Source organism: Salvelinus alpinus, chromosome 22 (genome assembly GCF_045679555.1).
Source record: "Salvelinus alpinus chromosome 22, SLU_Salpinus.1, whole genome shotgun sequence".
NCBI classification, from domain to species: Eukaryota; Metazoa; Chordata; class Actinopteri; order Salmoniformes; family Salmonidae; genus Salvelinus; species Salvelinus alpinus.
The window spans coordinates 30,329,082-30,350,257 of NC_092107.1; the positions used below are offsets into that span (position 1 = coordinate 30,329,082).

General features: G+C 42.5%; 1 protein-coding gene across 1 annotated transcript; it reads left to right on the forward strand.

Annotated features, from left to right (window-relative positions):
* Positions 1-442: 442 nt before the first annotated feature.
* On the forward strand, positions 443-21,151 carry LOC139549406 (WD repeat and FYVE domain-containing protein 1-like). The gene is made up of 12 exons (XM_071359891.1): positions 443-655; positions 4,763-4,830; positions 6,290-6,363; positions 6,574-6,628; positions 7,379-7,529; positions 7,676-7,788; positions 12,956-13,082; positions 13,377-13,482; positions 15,292-15,393; positions 15,770-15,900; positions 17,551-17,659; positions 18,150-21,151. The coding sequence occupies exons 1-12, from the start codon at positions 450-452 to the stop codon at positions 18,207-18,209; spliced, it is 1,302 nt and encodes a 433-aa protein (XP_071215992.1). The 5' UTR covers positions 443-449; the 3' UTR covers positions 18,210-21,151.
* Positions 21,152-21,176: the final 25 nt, after the last annotated feature.

Sequence of the window (21,176 nt, forward strand, 5' to 3'; positions counted from 1 at the left end):
ATTCCAGGCTGTATCACAACCGGCCGTGATTGGGAGTCCCATAGGGTGGTGCACAATTGACCCAGCGTCATCCGGGTTAGCGTTTGGCCGGGGTAGGCTGTCATTGTAAATAAGAATTTGTTCTTAACTGACCTGCCTAGTTAAATAAAAGGTACAATAAGAAAGATGTGGAAGAGAGGGAAAGATTGATGTGTTGGGTTATTGAGGTTGGACAGGGATGGTGAGGGTTTGATAGAAGGGCTATTTTTTTGTCTTAGTAGTATAGGATTAGATAGGAGGGTTTAGTTTCTCTCAATGTTTATTTTCTTTATATTCATTTAGTCTGTAAACTGTGATTGACTACACGCCCCAATGCAGTATGAAGCGCTGTGCACCGCTAACGTTTGTTTACGGACCGCCATAATATTATATTAGAAGAAACAAAGCAGTGCGCTGCTATTCTAGACATTATGGTAATCTTACTCAACTTCCTTAGCCGTCAGCTGATTGTCGAGTTGGGAGGAAAAGAAAACATAGCTATGGCGGCAGAGATTCATTCGAGGCCTCAAAGTTCAAGACCAGTTCTTCTAAATAAAATCGAAGGACACTCGCACACGGTCAATGCTGCAGTTTTGATACCGAAAGAGGACGGAGTGATCACGGTTAGCGAGGACAGGTAGGTTGTCTGACGCCCCATTAGCTGTTTTCCAGATCATTATCTAGCTATTAGCCAGATAACGGTAACGTTAGCTAGCCTGCTTACTATTATTATTTTTTTCACCTTTATTTAACCAGGTAGGCCAGTTGAGTTGAGAAAAGTTCTCATTTACAACTGCGACCTGGCCAAGATAAAGCAAAACAGTGGGACAAAAACAACAACACAGAGTTACACACAAACAAACGTACAGTCAATAACACAATTTGCCATGGGGACCAGACGGTTCTATTCTAAATACACCGTCTGGAACATCATGACAATGTTTGATTCTTGAGATGGTCCTCTTCAAGCCGGAATGTTGAATACAGTTATATTTGAACTTACTCAGCCGATTGTCTGATGTTGGTCCTTCACATGTTCCAATCTTTAGACAAAATATCTACAGGAACATATTTAGTCGACTTTTTAGAACACCGGTATTGAAGTTTAAATCTATATCACCTGGTACGTGCGCAAAACCATGTAAATACCTGCAAGACAATAGATATCCTATTAAACTAGAGGGGCTAGCTACAAAGATTTGTATAACTAACCCAGAGCTTGTCTTTCCAATGGGAGCAAATTAATCATAGTGGACAGAACAAGCAAGGAGGTAGGCAGAGCCAAGCAGGAGCTAGTGAGATCCTATTGGCGCGTTTTAACCTTTATTTTCATATTTCCGTTAGGGAACGCCTACTCTGTTAAGTGCGCGTGTGCAGTAACTCAATTCGCCCTTGCACCCCTTCTAAACGACGCAATTTTTTGAAACTTTGCCAAAAGGCTACAAAACGCAGTCCGCTGTTTGGAGATGAAATGATTCATTGAATGTCGGGCAAAATCCATCTTGTTCCATCTTCTACCACTGCCAGTAACTGGGCTTCCTCTCATCACCATATTTGGTAGTGAGTGGAAACGCCAACCGGATGCTTCACATTTATACGTCCGGTGAAATATCTGGCTCATTGTTCTATCTGTGTTAGCTTTGTCATAAACCCTCAAATTTCCACAGTAGGGCGAAAATGGAAGCCATCTTACTCAGGGAGAAATCCAAAACCAGTCTAATTGGAATAAATGGCAGTAGAGGCAAATATTTTTATAACTAAACCAAGATAGACCACAGCTTGTTGTTTCAAATTGGAACAAATGAGCCATAATGGGAAGAACAAGCAAGGAGGTGGGAAGAGCCAAGCACGAGCTAGCGAGATCCCATTGGCCTGTTCTAGCACACATTTGCATATTTCCGTTGGGGAACTCCTACTCTGTGAAGGGCGCGTGTGCAATAACTAAATTTGCCTTTGCACTGCATTTTTTTGAAACTTTGGCAAAGGGTAAAGTCTACAAAACTTGGTTCACTCTGTTCGTAACAGATTGTAGTTTTGGGAACAGAACTGTATTGAGATCAAATGTTTCATTGATGATTAAATAAGCAGAATGTCCGCCAAAATCCATCTCGTTCCATCATCTCCCTCTGCCGGCCACTGAGCTTCCTGTCACTACCATAGTTGGTATGAGTGGAAATGCCAACCAGATGCTTCACATTTATACATCCGGTGAAATATCTGTCTCGTTGTTCTATCTGTGGTTGAGGCATAAGTGATGCCTTTCCTACTTTTACTTATGCAGCGGAAAAAAGTAAGGCATGTGATGTATCAGAAATTGTGTAATGGAATTATAGTCAACTTTACATATTGTCATATAATTATAAATACATTTTATACATACACTCCCGGTCAACAGTTTTAGAACACCTACTCATTCAAGGGTTTTTCTTTATTTTGACTATTTTCTAGATTGTAGAATAATAGTGAAGACAACAAAACTATGAAATAACACATATGGAATCATGTAGTATCCAAAAAAAATAAATAAATCAACATATATTTGAGATTTGAGATACTTCAAATAGCCACCCTTGGCCTTGATGACAGCTTTGCACACTCTTGGCATTCTATCAACCAACTTGCTTTTCCAACAGTCTTGAAGGAGTTCCCACATATGCTGAGCACTTGTTGACTGCTGTTCCTTCACTCTGTGGTCCAACTCATCCCAAACCATCTCAGTTTGGTTGAGGTCGGGGGATTGTGGATGCCAGGTCATCTGATGCAGCACTCCATCACTCTCCTTCTTGATAAAATAGTCCTTACACAGCCTGGAGGTTTGTTGGGTCATTGTCTTGTTGACAAACAAATTATAGTCCCACTAAACTCAAAACAGATGGGATGGCTGCAGAATGCTGTGGTAGTCATGCTGGTTAAGTGTACCTTGAATTCTAAATAAATCCCAGAATTCTAAATAATTCACAGACAGTGTCACCAGCAAAGCACCCCCACACCATACCTCCTCCTCCATGCTTTACGGTAGGAAATACACATGCGGAGATCATCCTTTCACCTATTATGCGTCTCATAAAGACACGGCGGTTGGAACCAAAAATCTCCAATTTGGACTCCAGACCAAAGGACAAATTTCCACCGGTCTAATGTCCATTGCTTGTGTTTCTTGGCCCAAGCAAGTCTCTTCTTCTTATTGGTGTCCTTTTAGTAGTGATTTCTTTGCAGCAATTTGTCCATGAAGGCCTGATTCTCGCAGCCTCCTCTGAACAGTTGATGTTGAGATGTGTCTGTTACTTGAACTCTGTGAAGCATTTATTTGGGCTGCAATTTTTGAGGCTGGTAACTTATCCTCTGCAGCAGAGGTAACCCTGGGTCTTCCTTTCCTGTGGTGGTCCGCATGAGAGACAGTTTCATCGTAGCGCTTGATGGTTTTTGTGACTGCACTTGAAGAAACTCTCAATGTGTGACGAATCAACTTCGCTCCTAGAGGCTACTGCATAAACAGTTTACTGCTTTCGTAGGTGTTAGCAATAGCAAATATTATTCTATTGATTTGGCAAGTCAGCTAGTTAGTAGGTTTGGAATGCATATCCTCAGGGCATAACAATGTGTGTAACGCTAGCTAGCTGCACAATCCTGGCACTGACATCAGGATATTGTTGATTTGTGTGCTAGTTGGTATACATTTGGCTACCTGTTACCTTCTCTACATACTAGGACCATGGACCTCATGATACAATATTATCACGATGCATAGGTTATGGTACGTATTGCAATTCTCACGATTCTTTATGTATTTCGATTCGATGTTTCAAACATATTGCTCACCGTATGTCTGCTGCAGAGGGACGAGAGAGAGCCATGAGAGAATGAGTTTTGATCAGCTATGGGAATAAAAGTCCTGAAAACAAATTGGCTCCCTATTTAAAAAGATGGAGAACAAGCTATGAAGGAAAAATACTGGTTTTGGTGCAGATACAGCAAACTAGCATAAAAATACTACCTAATACCCAACGGTCACCATTATTTGAGACGTTATCTTAGGGGTATGCCTTATGTGAATCAATTGACAAGTGTAACTGCCACCTCCAACCCCAATTGCAGTTGAATTTTTATTTTGTTTTCAGTCATTTTGTGCACCGCCTAACCACACAATTTAGACACAAAAGAGATGTAGGCCATTAACACCTACTCCAAAAAGTATTCATAAATGGTGAGGAAGAGATAGTAGGGTGGGCACTTCTCTAAAACGGGAGGCCATCCTCTTCTGGTCAACTTTAGGGCACCAGGCAGGCGTAGATCAGAGTAAGTTAATGTGGCGGTCATGCTTGGTCAATTGTACATTGAGGAGCAATATCCTGAGCAAGGTATAGAGAGAATTTAAATACCCTTCCTTGTCCCCAGTAGGATAAGCTTCTCATGGTTGACTAGAAAGGGTACATTTTTGAGGAAGGGAGATTCAAGTAGTATGAGAAGTTATTTTTTTATATCTTGTGACTGGACTGTCGTAATGACACTGTACTCTCCTTTTGTGTCACAATGATCTTGTGGCTTGAGAAATTCATGGTGTTCTAAAACTGTATTATATTGCAATAGAGGAGCTGACAGTCTTAGACATTTTTCTCCCAAGTAGCCCAAGTTCTAGTACTGTAATCCCTATTCACATTTGAGACTATCATGCTGCACCTTCAGGAACAGTGCCAAGAGGGGCACTTGAAGTTTGAATATGACATTTCCTGTGTCCTATGTCCAGAACTATCCGGGTATGGCTGAAGAGAGACAGTGGACAGTACTGGCCCAGCATCTACCACACAGTCTCCTGTAAGTACCACAAGCGATTAGAAGTAGGCCTCAGCTGAAACGTCCACTAACGTTAGATGCTAAAAATACAGTGCCATGCAAAAGTATTCATCCCCCTTGGCATTTTTCTGATTTTTGTTGCATTACAACCTGTAATTTAAATAGATTTTTATTTGGATTTCATGTAATGGACATACACAAAATAGTCCAAATTGGTGAAGTGAAATGAAAACATTTTTACTTGTTTCAAACATCCCACGGAGCACCATTTAAATCCATTATTAAAAAATGGAAAGAATATGGCACCACAACAAACCTGCCAAGAGAGGGCCGCCCACCAAAACTCAAAGACCATGCAAGGAGGGCATTAATCAGAGAGGCAACAAAGACACCAAAGATAACCCTGAAGGGGCTGCAAAGCTCCACAGTGGAGATTGGAGTATCTGTCCATAGGACCAATTTAAGCCATACACTCCACAGAGCTGGGCTTTACGGAAGAGTGGCCAGAAAAAAGCCATTGCTTAAGTGAAAAAAAGGAGCAAACACATTTGGTGTTTGCCAAAAGGCATGTGGGCGACTCCCCAAACATATGGAAGAAGGTACTCTGGTCAGATGAGACTAAAATTGAGCTTTTGGGCCATCAAGGAACACACTATGTCTGGCGCAAACCCAACACCTCTCATCACCCCGAGAACACCATCCCCATAGTGAAGCATGGTGGTGGCAGCATCATGCTGTGGGGATGTTTTTCATCGGCAGGGACTGGGAAACTGGTCAGAATTGAAGGAATGATGGATGGCGCTAAATACACGAAATTCTTCAGAGAAACCTGTTTCGGTCTTTCAGAGATTTGAGACTGGGACGGAGGTTCACCTTCCAGCAGGACAATGACCTTAAGCATACTGCTAAAGCAACACTTGAAGGGTTTAAGGGGAAACATTTAAATGTCTTGGAATGGCCTAGTCAAAGCCCAGACCCAATCCAATTGATAATCTGTGGTATGACTTAAAGATTGCTGTACACCAGCGGAACCCATCCAACTTGAAGGAGCTGGAGCAGTTTTGTCTTGAAGAATGGGCAAAAATCCCCGTGGCTAGATGTCCCAAGCTTATAGAGACATACCCCAAGAGACTTACAGCTGTAATTGCGGCAAAAGGTGGCTTTACAAAGTATTGACTTTGGGGGGGGGGGGTGAATAGTTATGCATGCTCAAGTTTTAAGTTGTTTTGTCTTATTTCTTGTTTGTTTCACAATAAAACATATTTTGCATCTTCAAAGTGGTAGGGATGTTGTGTAAATAAAATGATACAGGCCCCCCCAAAATCTATTTTAATTCCAGGTTGTAAGGCAACAAAATAGGAAAAATGCCAAGGGGGTGAATACTTTCGCACGCCTCTGTAGCTGAAGCGTATACTATTGAATCAAAACATTGGCCATACACAATTGTTTTTTCAATACATATTTTTCATCTCTGTACTAGCGCCGTGCTCCTGTATGTCTTACCATCACGACAGCAGGCGCATCTTCATCGGGCAGGACAACGGAGCCATTGTGGTGAGTGAGATGAAGCCTTAAAGATGACCTCATGTGTAAACCCCAGTCTCTGTGTTTTGAGTGGACCCATAACATTCCATTCTGGTTCACACTGACCCCGTTTCTAATGTGTCCCTGCTTTGAATGAGAAACAAGCTAGAAGTATGAAGTTACATGGAATAAGAGTGGGACTGGTAACTGATCTTTACTATTGTTTGGTGGTGCTAACAGGAACTCCTTCTGTCTGAAGATTTCAACAAGATGAACCATGTGAAGACCTATCCTGGTGAGATTGTAGTGGGGGTTTTCTGCCTTTACAAAGCCAATGAAAACTAAGAAGCTTTGGTGATGTAGACATGATATGATCTCTAGTGTTCAGTAATGGAGTCTTGTGTAACAGTATATATCAGTGATAATGGCTCTTTAGTGTACATTAGTATGTGTGTATACTGGGCTGTGTTCTGAAGCACTGCCCAGTCCCATGAGAGATAATCTGGTCCCTACTCAGCATGCCTCTGGGGAAATGTCTGAACAGGAAATAGAGACCGACGTCATTGCTGCTTAGAACACATGCATGCACACACTCAGACCCAGACCCACAGTGAAAGAGGATAAGTAATTATTGTTCAAGCAATCCAACTTGATGATGATGATCCACCACCACCTCATATTGTCTGACTATTATTATGTTACTACAGTCACCTTCCCCCAGGCTCAGAGAATATGGTCTCTGTGACTAACAGGCTAGCCATGCAGCCTGGACCCTTCTCTCATCACTGGAAAATCCATGCTTAGGGAAATTTGAGTAAAAAAAAAAATGTAAGCATTAAATGCCAAAAAACAGATGTCACTGTGGAAGTTTCTAGCAGTTCTCATCCAGCAGTGAAAATGGGCCCAGAACAGAAAAGCTCCATTAAGTAATCTATAGTCATTCTACTCACTCAAACCTTTTGCAGAAAGAGAAAGTTGAGTGGAGAATGAATTCAACATTTGTGTGTGTGTGTGTATTTAACCCATTGTGGCTGTGTGTGTCCAGCCCATCAGAACCGTGTGTCAGACATGGTGTTTTCTCTGGAGAGCGAGTGGGTGGTGAGCACCGGACACGACAAGAGTGTGAGCTGGATGTGCACCCAGAGCGGCAGTATGCTGGGGCGCCACTACTTCGGCTCCTGGGCCAACTGTCTACAGTATCCTTCTCTGTTTGCGTGAGAGCTGGACAGGGGTCAGTTTATTGTTAATGTTCATATTCCTAAGAATGACTTCTTTGGTCAAAGGTAACTTCCTATCTGTCCTATGTGCTCTTCCTGTGTATCTTCCTTGACTCTGTGTTTAGGTATGACAACGACACCCAGCATGCCTTTGTAGGGGACTACTCAGGACAGATCACCCTGCTGAAACTGGAGAGACAGACCTACTCCACCATCACAACACTGAAGGGCCACGAAGGTAACACATATACCACAGGAGGTTTGTGGCACCTTAATTGGGGAGGATGGGCTCGTGATAATGAGTGGAATGGTATCAAATACATGGTTTTCAAGCGTTTGATGCCATTCCATTTGCTCCGTTCCGGACATTATTATGAGCCGTTTGCCACTCAGCAGCCTCCTGTGACACACACAGGGACACACGGACAGCCTATGCACAATATGGAAACGGACGCTACAAAGTGCTCGGATGCCATCTCTAACTGGCAATCATTTAAAAGAGGAAATGTTGCTGGCAGATTGTATGGAGCCATACTGTATTGTCATGCAGTGGGGTAACAGTTTTGCACTTGTATGCATACTGCCGTTCAAAAGTTTGGGGTCACTTAGAAATGTCCTTGTTTTTGAAAGAAAAGCAACTTTTTTGTCCATTTAAAATAACAGCAAATTGATCAGAAATACAGTGTAGATATTTTTTATGTTGTAAATGACTATTGTAGCTGGAAACAGCAGATTTTTAATGGAATATCTACATAGGTGTACAGAGGCCCATTATCAGCAACCATCACTCCTGTGTTCCAATGCACGTTGTGTTAGCTAATCCAAGTTTATCATTTTATAAGGCTAATTGATCATTAGAAAACCCTTTTGCAATTCTGTTAGCACAGCTGAAAACTGTTGTTATGCTAAAGAAGCAATAAAACTGTCCTTCTTTAGACTAGTTGAGTATCTGGAGCATCAGCATTTGTGAGTTTGATTACAGGCTCAAAATGGCCAGAAACAAAGAACTTTCTTCTGAAACCTGTCAGTCTGTTCTTATTCTGAGAAATGAAGGCTATTCCATGCAAGAAATTGCGAAGAAACTGAAGATCTCGTACAACGCTGTGTACTACTCCCTTCACAGAACAGCGCAAACGGGCTTTAACCAGAATAGAAAGAGGAGTGTGAGGCCCCGGTACACAACTGAGCAAGAGGACAAGTACATTAGTGTCTAGTTTGGGAAACAGACGCCTCACAAATCCTCAACTGGCAGCTTCATTAAATAGTACCCGCAAAACACCAGTCTCAACGTCAACAGTGAAGAGGCGACTCCGGGATGCTGGCCTTCTAGGCAGAGTTGCAAAGAAAAGCCATATCTCAGACTGGTCAATAAGAAGAAAAGATTAAGATGGGCAAAAGAACACAGACATTGGACAGAGGAACTCAGCGCTGTAATCGCTGTCAAAGGTGCTTCAACAAAGTGCAGAGTAAAGGGTCTGCATACTTTTGTAAATGTCATATTTCAGTTTTTTTATTTGCAAAAAAAATGTAAACATGTTTTTGCTTTGTCCAGCTACAATTGTCGTTTACAACATTAACAATGTCTACACTGTATTTCTGATCAATTTGATGTTATTTTAGTTTGCTTTTCTTTCAAAAACAAGGTGTGTGTGTGTGTGTGTGTGTGTGTGTGTGTGTGTGTGTGTGTGTGTGTGTGTGTGTGTGTGTGTGTGTGTGTGTGTGTGTGTGTGTGTGTGTGTGTGTGTGTGTGTGTGTGTGTGTGTGTGTGTGTGTGCGCACGTGATTGCACATTATGTTTTTTTACGAAAATTGTGTGTGTACCAGTCAAGTTTGGACACCTGCTCATTCAAGGGTTTTTCTTTATTTTTTACTATTTTCTACATTGTAGAATAATAGTGATGACATCAAAACTATGAAATAACATGTAGTAACCAAAAATTCTTAAACAAATCATAATACTCTTGGCATTCTCTCAACCAGCCTCACCTGGAATGCTTTTCCAACAGTCTTGAAGGAGTTCGCACATTTGCTGAGCAGTTTTTGGCTGCTTTTCTTTCACTCTGTGGTCCAACTCGGGTGATTGTGGAGGTCAGGTCATCTGATGCAGCACTCCATCACTCTCCTTCTTGGTCAAATAGCCCTTACACAGCCTGGAGGTGTGTGTCATTGTCCTGTTGAAAAACAAATGTTGGTCCCACTAAGCGCAAACCAGATGGGATGGTTTACCGCTGCAGAATGCTGTGGTAGCCATGCTGGTTTAGTGTGCCTTGAATGTCTGTGATTTATTTAGAAGTGTCACCAGCAAAGCACCATCACACCTCCTTCTCCATGCTTCACGGAAGAGGGCCCTATTTGGTAAAAGACTTAAGTCCATATAATGGCCAGAACAGCTCAAATAAGCAAAGAGAAATGACAGTCCAGTCAATGTGGAACATTTCAAGAACTTTTAAAGTTTATTCAAGTGCAGTCGCAAAAACCATCAAATGCGATGATGAAACTGGCTCTCATTTCCCTTTGACTCACCCCAACCTTCTAAAATCAATCAAATGTTATTTGTCAAATGCTTCGTAAACAACCGGTGTAGACTGAAATGCTAATTCGGAAAGTATTCAGATCCCTTCCCTTTTTCCACATTTTGTTATGTTACATCCTCATTCTAAAATGGATTCAATTACATTTTGTTATGTTACATCTTCATTCTAAAATGGATTCAATAACATTTTCCCTGACAATACCCCATAATGACAAAGCGAAAACAGGTTTTTAGAAATGTTTTGCAAATGTATTTAAAAATAAAAAAACAGACCTTATGAGACTCGAAATGGAGGTCAGGTGCATCCTGTTTCCATTGATCATCCTTGATGTTTTTACAACTTGATTGGAGTTCACCTGTGGTGAATTGAATTGATTGGACATGAATTGGAAAGGCAGATATCTGTCTATATAAGGTCCCACAGTTGACAGTGCATGTCAGAGTAAAAACCAAGCCATGAGGTCGAAGGAATTGTCCGTTTAGCTCCAAGACAGGATTGTGTCGAGACACAGATCTGGGGAAGGGTACCAAAAAATGTATAGTATTGAAGGACCCCAAGAACACTGTGGCCTCATCACTCTTAAATGAAAGAAGTTTGGAACCACCAAGACTCTTCCTAGAGCTGACCGAGAGCTGACCAAGAGCTGACCAAGAACCCGATGATCACTCTGACAGCGCTCCATAGTTCCTCTGTGGCAATGGGAGAACCTTCCAGAAGGACAAACATCTTTGCTGCACTCCACCAATCAGGCCTTTATGGTAGAGTGGCCAGATGGAAGCCACTCTTCAGTAAAAGGCACATGACAGGAAACTTGGCACCATTCCTACGGTGAAGCATGGTGGTGTTTTTCAGCGGAAGGGACTGGGAGACAGGATCAAGGGAAAGATGAACGGTGCAAAGTACAGAGATTCTTGATGAAAACCTGCTCAGGACCTCATACTGGGGCAAAGGTTCACCTTCCAACAGGACAACGACCCAAAGCACACAGCCAAGACAATGCAGGAGTGGCTTCGGGACAAGTCTCGGAATGTCCTTGAGTGGCCCAGCCAGAGCCCGAACTTGAACCCGGTCCAACATCTCTGGAGAGACCTGAAAATAGCTGTGCAGTGACGCTCCCCATCCAACCTGACAGAGCTTAAGAGGATCTTTAGAGAAGAATGGGAGAAACTCCCCAAATACAGGTGTGCCTTGCATGTGGAGTCATACCCAAGAAGACTCAACGCTGTAATCGCTGCCAAAGGTGCTTCAACAAAGTACTGAGTAAAGGGTCTGCATACTTATGTAAATGTCATATTTCATTTTTTACATTTGCAACAAAAAAAGTAAACATGTTTTTGCTTTGTCATTATGGGGTATTGTGTGTAGATTGATGAGGGGGAAAAACTATTTAATCCATTTTAGAATAAAGCTGTAATGTAACAAAATGTGGAACAAGTCAAAGGGTCTGAGTACTTTCTGAATGCACTGTATGTGACTGGGTACCAGTACTGATTTGATATGCAGGGGTACGAGGTAATTGATGTAGATATGTACATATAGATAAGGATAAAGTAACTAGGCAACAGGATAGATAATTAAGCAATGTGGTATGAAGTGCTGTTATATGGTCAATATACCACGGCTAAGTGTTGTTCTTATGCACAACACTGAGTGCCTGGATACAGCCCTTAGCTGTGGTAGTGTATTGGCCATATACAACAAACCCCAGAGATGCCTTATTGCTGCTATTATTATTACCAAAGTAATTAGAACAGTAAAAAAATATATGTTTTGTCATACCCATGGTATACAGTCTGATATACCACTGCTTTCAGCCAGTCAGCATCCAGGAGCCAAACTACTTGGTTTATAATAAACATTATACCATGGCATTGTTGAATACTCATTTCTGATTGGCTTGAAGGGCATTCTACAGCGTGCATTATTTCCCTATAATGCACATGTTCTATGTTTGAGCTGCTTTTAGAAAGCAAAAGTCCTACTGAACATTTATTGGTATTGTTGAATTTGACTGATGGTTTGGTTAGCGAAACATGCAACCATGTTTGTTTGGTCACCAAGGCAACTAGCTACTGTACGATCTACTGTAGTAAACTTGCTAGCTACTTCAGTGGATGTTGAACACATTTCTAGTGGCAAATGTGGTAAATAATTTATTTTTTATTTAACCTTTATTTAACTAGGCAAGTCAGTTAAGAACAAATTCTTATTTACAATGACGGTCTACCCCTGCCAAACCCGGACGATGCTGGGCCAATTGTGCATCGCCTTATGGGACCACCAATCACGGCCGGATGTGACACAGCCTGGATTCGAACCAGGGACTGTAGTGACTCCTCTTGCATTGAGATGGAGTGCTTTAGACCGATGCTCCCCTCGGGAACCCTAAATGATGCACCTTCCACATCATTCCTAATTTTCCATAGAATGCATAGCCCCTCGTTGATTATCCCTTTTTGCACCAAAAAAGTGCAAAAAGGGTCAATGCAGATAGTAGCTATTGGTTAACTTTTTAGCAATCTTATGCCTTTGGGTTAGAAACTGATAAGGGTCCTGTTGGTTCCTGACTTGGTACAGCTTTTCCGTGTGATAGCAGAGAGATCCGTCTATGACTTGGGTGGTTGGCGTTTTAGAAAATTTTTAGGGCTTTCATCTGACACCACCTGGTGTAGAGGGCCTGGATGGCAGGGAGCTCAGTGACGTACTGGGCCGTACGCACTACCCTCTGTAGAGTCTTGCGGTTGGATGCTAAGCAGTTACCATACCAAGCGGTCACACTACCAACCACCCGTCTGTTGTGTCATAACTTCCTGGTCTCTCTTTCTCTCTTTCCCCCCCTTCTCACCATCCTTCCCCCCCCCCCCCCCTCAGGTAGTATTGAAGCTCTGTGGTGGGATCCTGTTCAGAGGCTTTTGTTCTCAGGAGCGTCTGACCACAGTGTCATCATGTGGGATATCGGGGGCCGCAAGGGACGAACACTACTGCTCCAGGGACACCAGTAAGAGGGAGTGTGTGTGTGTGTCAGCCAGTGCATATGCTTATCAGTAGCAGGGCTCTGTAGGTCAGTACCAGTTGTCGCAGGGAGCTGTTCACTTCCTAATGTTTTATTTTGATGTTTTACCATCTGTGAGCTCCTCAGATGGCGTAACTATCAGACCAATTTACGTCTGGAATTCTTTGGAAGATCACTCTATTTTCTACATTCTTCCTCCTTTTTTCCCCTCACCCCTCTCTTCCTCTCTCTCTTTCTCGCTCTCTCTCTCTTCCTCTCTCTCTTCTTCCCAATATCCAGTGAACGAGTGCAGGCGGTGCGATACCTGCAGCTGACCAGACAGCTGGTGTCCTGTTCTGCAGATGGCGGCATCACAGTGTGGAACATGGACACTCCCAGAGAAGAGGTAGGTACAGTGCATTCAGAAAGTATTCAGACCCCTTGACTTTTTCAACATTTTGTTGAAGCCTTATTCTAAAATTGATTGAAGTTTTTTTTCCACTTATCAATCTAAACACAATACCCCATAATGACAAAGGGGAAAGCAGGTTTTTCGAAATGTTTGCAAATTGCAAATTGATTCTAAATACAAAACTGAAATATCACTTTTACGTAAGTATTCAGACTCTTTACTCAGTACTTTGTTGAAGCACCTTTGGTGACTACAGCCTTGAGTCTAATTTGGTATGGCGCTACAAGCTTGGCACACCTGTATTTGGGGAGTTTATCCCATTCTTCTCTGCAGATCCTCTCAAACTCTGTCAGGTTGGATGGACAACGTCGCTGCACAGCTATTTTCAGGTCTCTCCGGAGATGTTAGATCGGGTTCAAGTCCGGGCTCGGGCTGGGCCACTCAAGGACATTCCGAGACTTGTCCCGAAGCCACTCCTGCATTGTCTTGGCTGTGTGCTTTGGGTCGTTGTCCTGTTGGAAGGTGAACCTTCACTCCAGTCTAAGGTCCTGAGCATTCTGGAGCAGGTTTTCATCAAGGATCTCTCAGTACCTTGCTCCGTTCATCTTTCCCTTGACCCTGACTAGTCTCCCAGTCCCTGCCGCTGAAAAACATTCTCACAGCATGATGCTGCCACCACCACACTTCTCCGTAGGGATGGTGCCAGGTTTCCTCCAAGCGTGACGCTTGGCATTCAGGACAAATAGTTTAATCTTGATTTCATCAGACCAGAGAATCTTGTTTCTCATGGTCTGAACTCCAAGCAGGCTGTCGTGCCTTTTACTGAGGATTAGCTTCCGTCTGGCCAGTACCATAAAGGCCTGATTGGTGGAACGCTGCAGAGATGGTTGTCCTTCTGGAAGGTTCTCCCATCTCCCCAGAGGAACTCTGGAGCTCTTTCGGAGTGACCGTCGGGTTCTTGTTCACCTCCCTGACCAAGGCCCTTCTCCCCCGATTGCTCAGTTTGGCCGGGCAGCCAGCTCTAGGAAGAGTCTTGGTGTTTCCAAACGTCTTTCATTTAAGAGTGATGGAGGCCACTCTTCTTGAGGTACTTCAGTACTGGATAATTGTTTTTGGTACCCTTCCCCAGATCTGTGCCTTGACACAATCCTGTCTTGGAGCTCTACGGACAATTCCTTCGACCTCATCGCTTGGTTTTTGCTCTGACATGCACTGTGAACTGCGAGACCTTAAATCCAATCAATTGAATTTACCGCAGGTGGACTCCAATCAAGTTGTAGTAACATCTCAAGAATGATCTATGGAAACAGGATGCACTTGAGCTCAATTTCGAGGCTCACAGAAAAGTCTGAATCCTTATGTAAATAAGGTATTTCTGTTTTTGTTTTCTATAAAAAAAAATGTGCATTGTCATTATGGCGTATTATGTGTAGATTGATGAGGGGGGGGGGGGAAACAATTCAATTTTAGAATAAGGCTGTAACGTAACAATGCAGGAAAAAGTAAAGGGGTCTGAACTTTCAGAATGCACTGTATATCAGGAGCCAGGAATACATCTCAATGCCTCACTTCACCTCCTCCTTAAAAAGTAGAGGTGGGCAAACTTTTTGGCACCAAATAAAACAAGACCAAAAAACATGTTGTAGTTTTCCCACCCCTGCCTTAGATGCTGCTGAACTCACAATCTGCTTGGTTAAGGAGCTACGTCAACTCACTATTGCCCTTTGGTGTTGAACATTGCTACAAAGTAACATCACTCCCCCTCTACTCTGTAACTTTCTCTTCCTGCTTGACTCTCTACAGGCTCCTCCGTGGTTGGACAGTGACTCATGTCAGAAGTGTGAACAGCCTTTTTTCTGGAACGTCAAACAGATGTGGGACTCAAAGACCATTGGACTTAGGCAGGTAAGAGGGCAGGCAGCCTCTGGTATAGACCAGAGCCTTGTATTGAGAATATAATACAAGGCTCTGGCATAGCCATTACTGTTGTAAGAATTGCCTTGTAACTGTATAATAGTAATGGTAGAAATATAGGAACTAGGGAGTGATCAGTCCATTTTCTTTGACCCTTGGCAAATGCTGATGTGGGACTCTAAGACCATTGGGCTTCGGCAGGTGAGAGGGCAGGCAGCCCCTGGTGTAGCCATTACTCTAATACAAATATCCTTGTGACTCTATTGTAGTGGTAGAAATATAGATATAGGCACATAGAAATACAGGAACTAGGAGTGATCTGTCTTTATTATTGACCCTTGGCTAACTCTCGTGTTTCCTGTTTTAGCACCACTGCAGGAAGTGTGGCAAAGCGGTGTGTGGGAAGTGTAGTTCCAAGAGCACTACATACCCTGTGATGGGCTTTGAGTTCCAGGTGCGCGTGTGTGACACCTGCTACGACACCGTCAAGGACGAGGAGTGAGTATGATCGACTAGTAATAGAACATAATTGTGATAAAACATCTCAAAACAATCTTAGTCGCTCTGGATAAGAGTGTCTGCTAAATGACTTACAGTGGGGCAAAAAAGTATTTAGTCAGCCACCAATTGTGCAAGTTCTCCCACTTAAAAAGATGAGAAAGGCCTGTAATTTTCATCATAGGTACACTTCAACTATGACAGACAAAATGAGAAAAAAAAATCCAGAAAATCACATTGTAGGCTTTTTAATGAATTTATTTGCAAATTATGGTGGAAAATAAGTACTTGGTCACCTACAAACAAGCAAGATTTCTGGCTCTCACAGACCTATAACTTCTTCTTTAAGAGGCTCCTCTGTCCTCCACTCGTTACCTGTATTAATGGCACCTGTTTGAACTTGTTATCAGTATAAAAGACACCTGTTCACAACCTCAAACACTCACACTCCAAACTCCACTATGGCCAAGACCAAAGAGCTGTCAAAGGACACCAGAAACAAAATTGTAGAACTGCACCAGGCTGGGAAGACTGAATCTGCAATAGATAAGCAGCTTGGTTTGAAGAAATCAACTGTGGGAGCAATTATTAGGAAATGGAAGACATACAAGACCACTGATAATCTCCCTCGATCTGGGGCTCCACGCAAGATCTCACCCCGTGGGGTCAAAATGATCACAAGAACGGTGAGCAAAAATCCCAGAACCACACGGGGGGACCTAGTGAATGACCTGCAGAGCGCTGGGACCAAAGTAACAAAGCCTACCATCAGTAACACACTACGCCGCCAGGGACTCAAATCCTGCAGTGCCAGACGTGTCCCCCTGCTTAAGCCAGTACATGTCCAGGCCCGTCTGAAGTTTGCTAGAGAGCATTTGGATGATCCAGAAGAAGATTGGGAGAATGTCATATGGTCAGATGAAACCAAAATATAACTTTTTGGTAAAAACTCAACTCGTCGTGTTTGGAGGACAAAGAATGCTGAGTTGCATCCAAAGAACACCATACCTATTGTGAAGCATGGGGGTGGAAACATCATGCTTTGGGGCTGTTTTTCTGCAAAGGGACCAGGACGACTGATCCGTGTAAAGGAAAGAATGAATGGGGCCATGTATCGTGAGATTTTGAGTGAAAACCTCCTTCCTCTTTGGAGGGAGTTGAAAGTCCGTGTTGCCCAGCAACAGCCCCAAAACATCACTGCTCTAGAGGAGATCTGCATGGAGGAATGGGCCAAAATACCAGCAACAGTGTGTGAAAACCTTGTGAAGACTTACAGAAAACGTTTGACCTCTGTCATTGCCAACAAAGGGTATATAACAAAGTATTGAGACAAATACTTATTTTCCACCATAATTTGCAAATAAATTAATTGAAAAGCCTACAATGTGATTTTCTGGATTTTTTTTCTTCTCATTTTGTCTGTCATAGTTGAAGTGTACCTATGATGAAAATTACAGGCCTCTCTCAACTTTTTAAGTGGGAGAACTTACACAATTGGTGGCTGACTAAATACTTTTTTGCCCCACTGTAAATGTAATGTCACTATAATAATACTATAATGGAGTATAATAAAAATGTGACTCAGATTTACATTTATCTTCTTCATGCCACCCCTCATTTCCTCACGTACCACTTTGTCTCATCTTCCAGTCGTACTGCGTTAGCAACGTTCCATGAGGGGAAGCACAACATAGCCTTTATGGACATGGACCCTTCCAGAGGCCTGATGGTGACCTGTGGCAGCGACCGTGTCGTCAAGGTCAGACATACTATCAGCCTTGATCAGTAACTAGTGGTCAGATACAGTCCCTGATGAGTGGGTTTTAGACTCAATACTACTAAATGTTTTTTAATATGCTTGGAAAGCGGAAATGTTCTAGAACATCGAAGTTAACATTACTGGAGACCTTGCCGTTTTGGAGACAGCATCGCCTTTGCTAGCAATGAGATTTACAGTGACTAATTTAACAGTAAGTAAGTGAATTGTTTCGCCCCAAAGTTAGCCAAGAATATTAGCTTGTCAGCTAAAATTGTTTGCAGTTAGTTAGCAATCACCTCTACACTATTTTGCTTGCTACAGTAGCACTGACATATCAATAACCTGTCTCCAAAAATGTTGAGGTGTTGGTTGTTTACATTTTACCATTGTGATGTGCATCAATGCGTGTCTACTTTCTATGCGAATGACTGTCATCTTTACATATCCATCTGACTTTACCGAATTCCTGATTGGCTCTTTCTTTCCACAGATATGGGACATGACGCAAGTGGTTGGCTGTAGCATAGCAACAGGCTTCTCCCCACGTTGATTATCCCCCCCATCGGCCCTCAAACTCTGTCCTCTACTCTACTGACAGATGTCTCTGTCATTGGGAACTCCTCTGTCTCCTCATCTTTCTGGCTCCTCTTCTGTCCGGCTGCTTCTGTTCTCTCATCTCCCACTGGACGTTTGGATGAAGATACGTATGCGTGTGTTGTGTTGTGTAAGTGGGTGGGTACTAGTGTTGGTAACCCTTTGCTTGATTTGGTGTCAGTTTTGTACGTGAGAAGTTGAGTCTCAAATGTGTCTCAGGTCTAACTTCCAGTGTGTACCTGTTCAGCGGAGTGCCAAGCACAATGTTCTGTTCTGATGTGTGAATGGAAGGGAGCAGTGTTTGTGTTTACGTATGTTCCACCTCTGTCTGGTTTCTTTGACATAGTGGGTCAGCTCTAATTCCTTTTGCACTGTAACATTGGACTGCTAGACCCGATAATCCACAAAGCCCTGCCCAACAGACACATACAGGGCTCTCCTATTGGCTGCTTACTTCAACTTTCTACATTTTAAATATCGCAAATGCTAACCATGACAACACAGCTTTTGTATACCCATATCCATAGCGTGTACAGTATGAGATACAGTGTGCTTATCGCTCTATATCCCTCACTGATCATGAGGTCAGTTTCTCTCTTTCCTCGCTAGTTGTTCTTTCCCTCTCTCTTTCTTTCTCTTCACTAGTTGGCCTTACTCACTCGTTTGTCTCAGGAGGAGAAGATGGAAGAGTCATTAGAGGGCATGGCTGTATGTGCCGTCACCATGGCAACCCTGGCCGAGCTGTAGCCACAGCTGTTCTCCCACAGACCTTGTCCAACTTCATCTCAGACACCTAAAACATCTTTCATCAATTTACACAACTGTACAGATATCACTTCTAGTCCTGATAACCAAGACCCCATACTCTGTTGCCTTTGCGAAAAGTTAAGATGAATTTGCGTATAATGATAAACGGTGTAAGCTTTTGAACAAGAGGTTTTTATTTGGCTTTTTCTCTCTTTAGACAGGCACTTAGGTACTGAAATGGTACTGTATAAAAGGCAATGTAGCGCTAAAGTTCCCATGCACTGATGTTTTACGCTGTTTCATCTCTCACTGTGGGATTGTGGGTAAAATTAGAAGCTGCTTGTGTTTCCTCTAAGGCCTTAAGAGAGAGGGATGGACCAAGCCTTCTAGAACCTTCAAAACTCTCACGACTGTTCTTACACACACTACTCTGTAGCATAGCTGCATTTTTCTCTCAACACTCACCCATGAATACTAAGCATTCAACACTATTTACTAGTTCCTCTGTCACTCTCCCACTCTGTTTTGTTTCCAGAGCCCCATAAGGTTCTCCACTGCACTTAAATGCACTAATTGTGGTTTAGAGAGCAGATGTGCATTAATATAATAAAAAAAGAAAAAAAACATTTTGGGGGGGATTTTCTTCGTTACGGCTTGAGTTGCATAACGTCCTTAAACTGGTAGATATTTGGCAAATTTTATGCTAGGTTAGACTAACGCTTGCCTTAAGGTAAAACTGAACATGACGTGGGAGTAACGATTTTCAAATGTAGTCCCATTCCAGTTTTGATCACCTACTGAATAATATTCTATTTCTAGCAAAGTGTTTGGTTGTTTCTTGATGTTTACTTCATGTACACTTCATGTATAGGATGGTGGTGAGGTCACACAGACAGGATGATGTGGCCATGTGATGTTTTGATGTCACTGAGAAATCTTTCACAGATGTGCTTGCAATGTTATGCCAGAAACGTGATGACATCTCTGGGAGACATGTTTATGTCACAGAGAGGTGTTGACATCATAAATACATATTGTGGACATCACAGAGATACAGGGGTGTGCATGTTTCACAGAGAGGAGTTAATATCACACAGAACATGCTAATGTCTCAGAGGGACATGGCGAGGTCACAGAAGCTGCAGGCAGCCTAGCGGTTAAGAGCGTTGGGCCAGTAACCGGAAAGTTGCTGGTTCGAATCCCTGATTCGACCTAGGTGAACAAAGCACATAACCCTAATTGCTCCTGTAAGTTGCTCTGGATGAGAGCGTCTGCTAAATGTAAAGTACATTTACATTCACATCAGGGATGTGCAGTGTTCTTGGGAAACACTTTTGCTACAGTACAATCAAGGCTCAAGATCAGCTTTTTTGAAAATTGTGGTAGATCAAAAGAAATCTCTCTGTAAGAGGATACATGTGACAGTTAACTGGAGTCCCAGTGATTTCTGTTCCCAACTATAGATCAATTCCAACTAGATCAATTCCTTTGAGTAATCGAGAGCCACTAACATTTGTGATTCCCTCCACAAATGATTGTTCCCACCACAATTGTGATCAATACAATTCTCTAGGTATGTTGGTTTGTAATGAAGTATAAGTCTGTTTTATGGGGTCGATCCCATGAAGAAGAATTTATATACTTTTTACATTTATTAGTTTTACTGGTTCTTATATGTAATTTGACTAAACTCCATCCACATTTTCACATGTATAAAATAGTAAGATCTCAAACTGGAGCCATATCTAGCAGAGGGGTCTAGTGGGAGGAGCTATAGGAGGACAGGTTCAAGGGATGGAACGGAGTCGTATCGTGGTTTCCATGTCTTTGTTTGATACTGTTCCATTTATGCCATTACATTGAACCCTTCATCCTATAGCTCCTCCTACCAGCAGCCTCTGAATTCTACAGTATACATTCTCTACTACTCTGTTAACCTCTTTGTTGCTGTTTGTCATTTTATCATGTCATACTGCTTGTAAAATAATCTTGTTCCGACATTGTTGTATATCCTCTAATAATTGTATTTTTAAAGAGAAACTCCTGTTGATTATGTTGACCGTACTGACTTTAGTCTCCCTGTGGCACTCTGTTCTGTCATGGTGAGGAAATAAATAAAAGCTTAATAAAGATATCCATTCAGACCTGTTATTAAGTCTATAACTCTTGTGTTGGA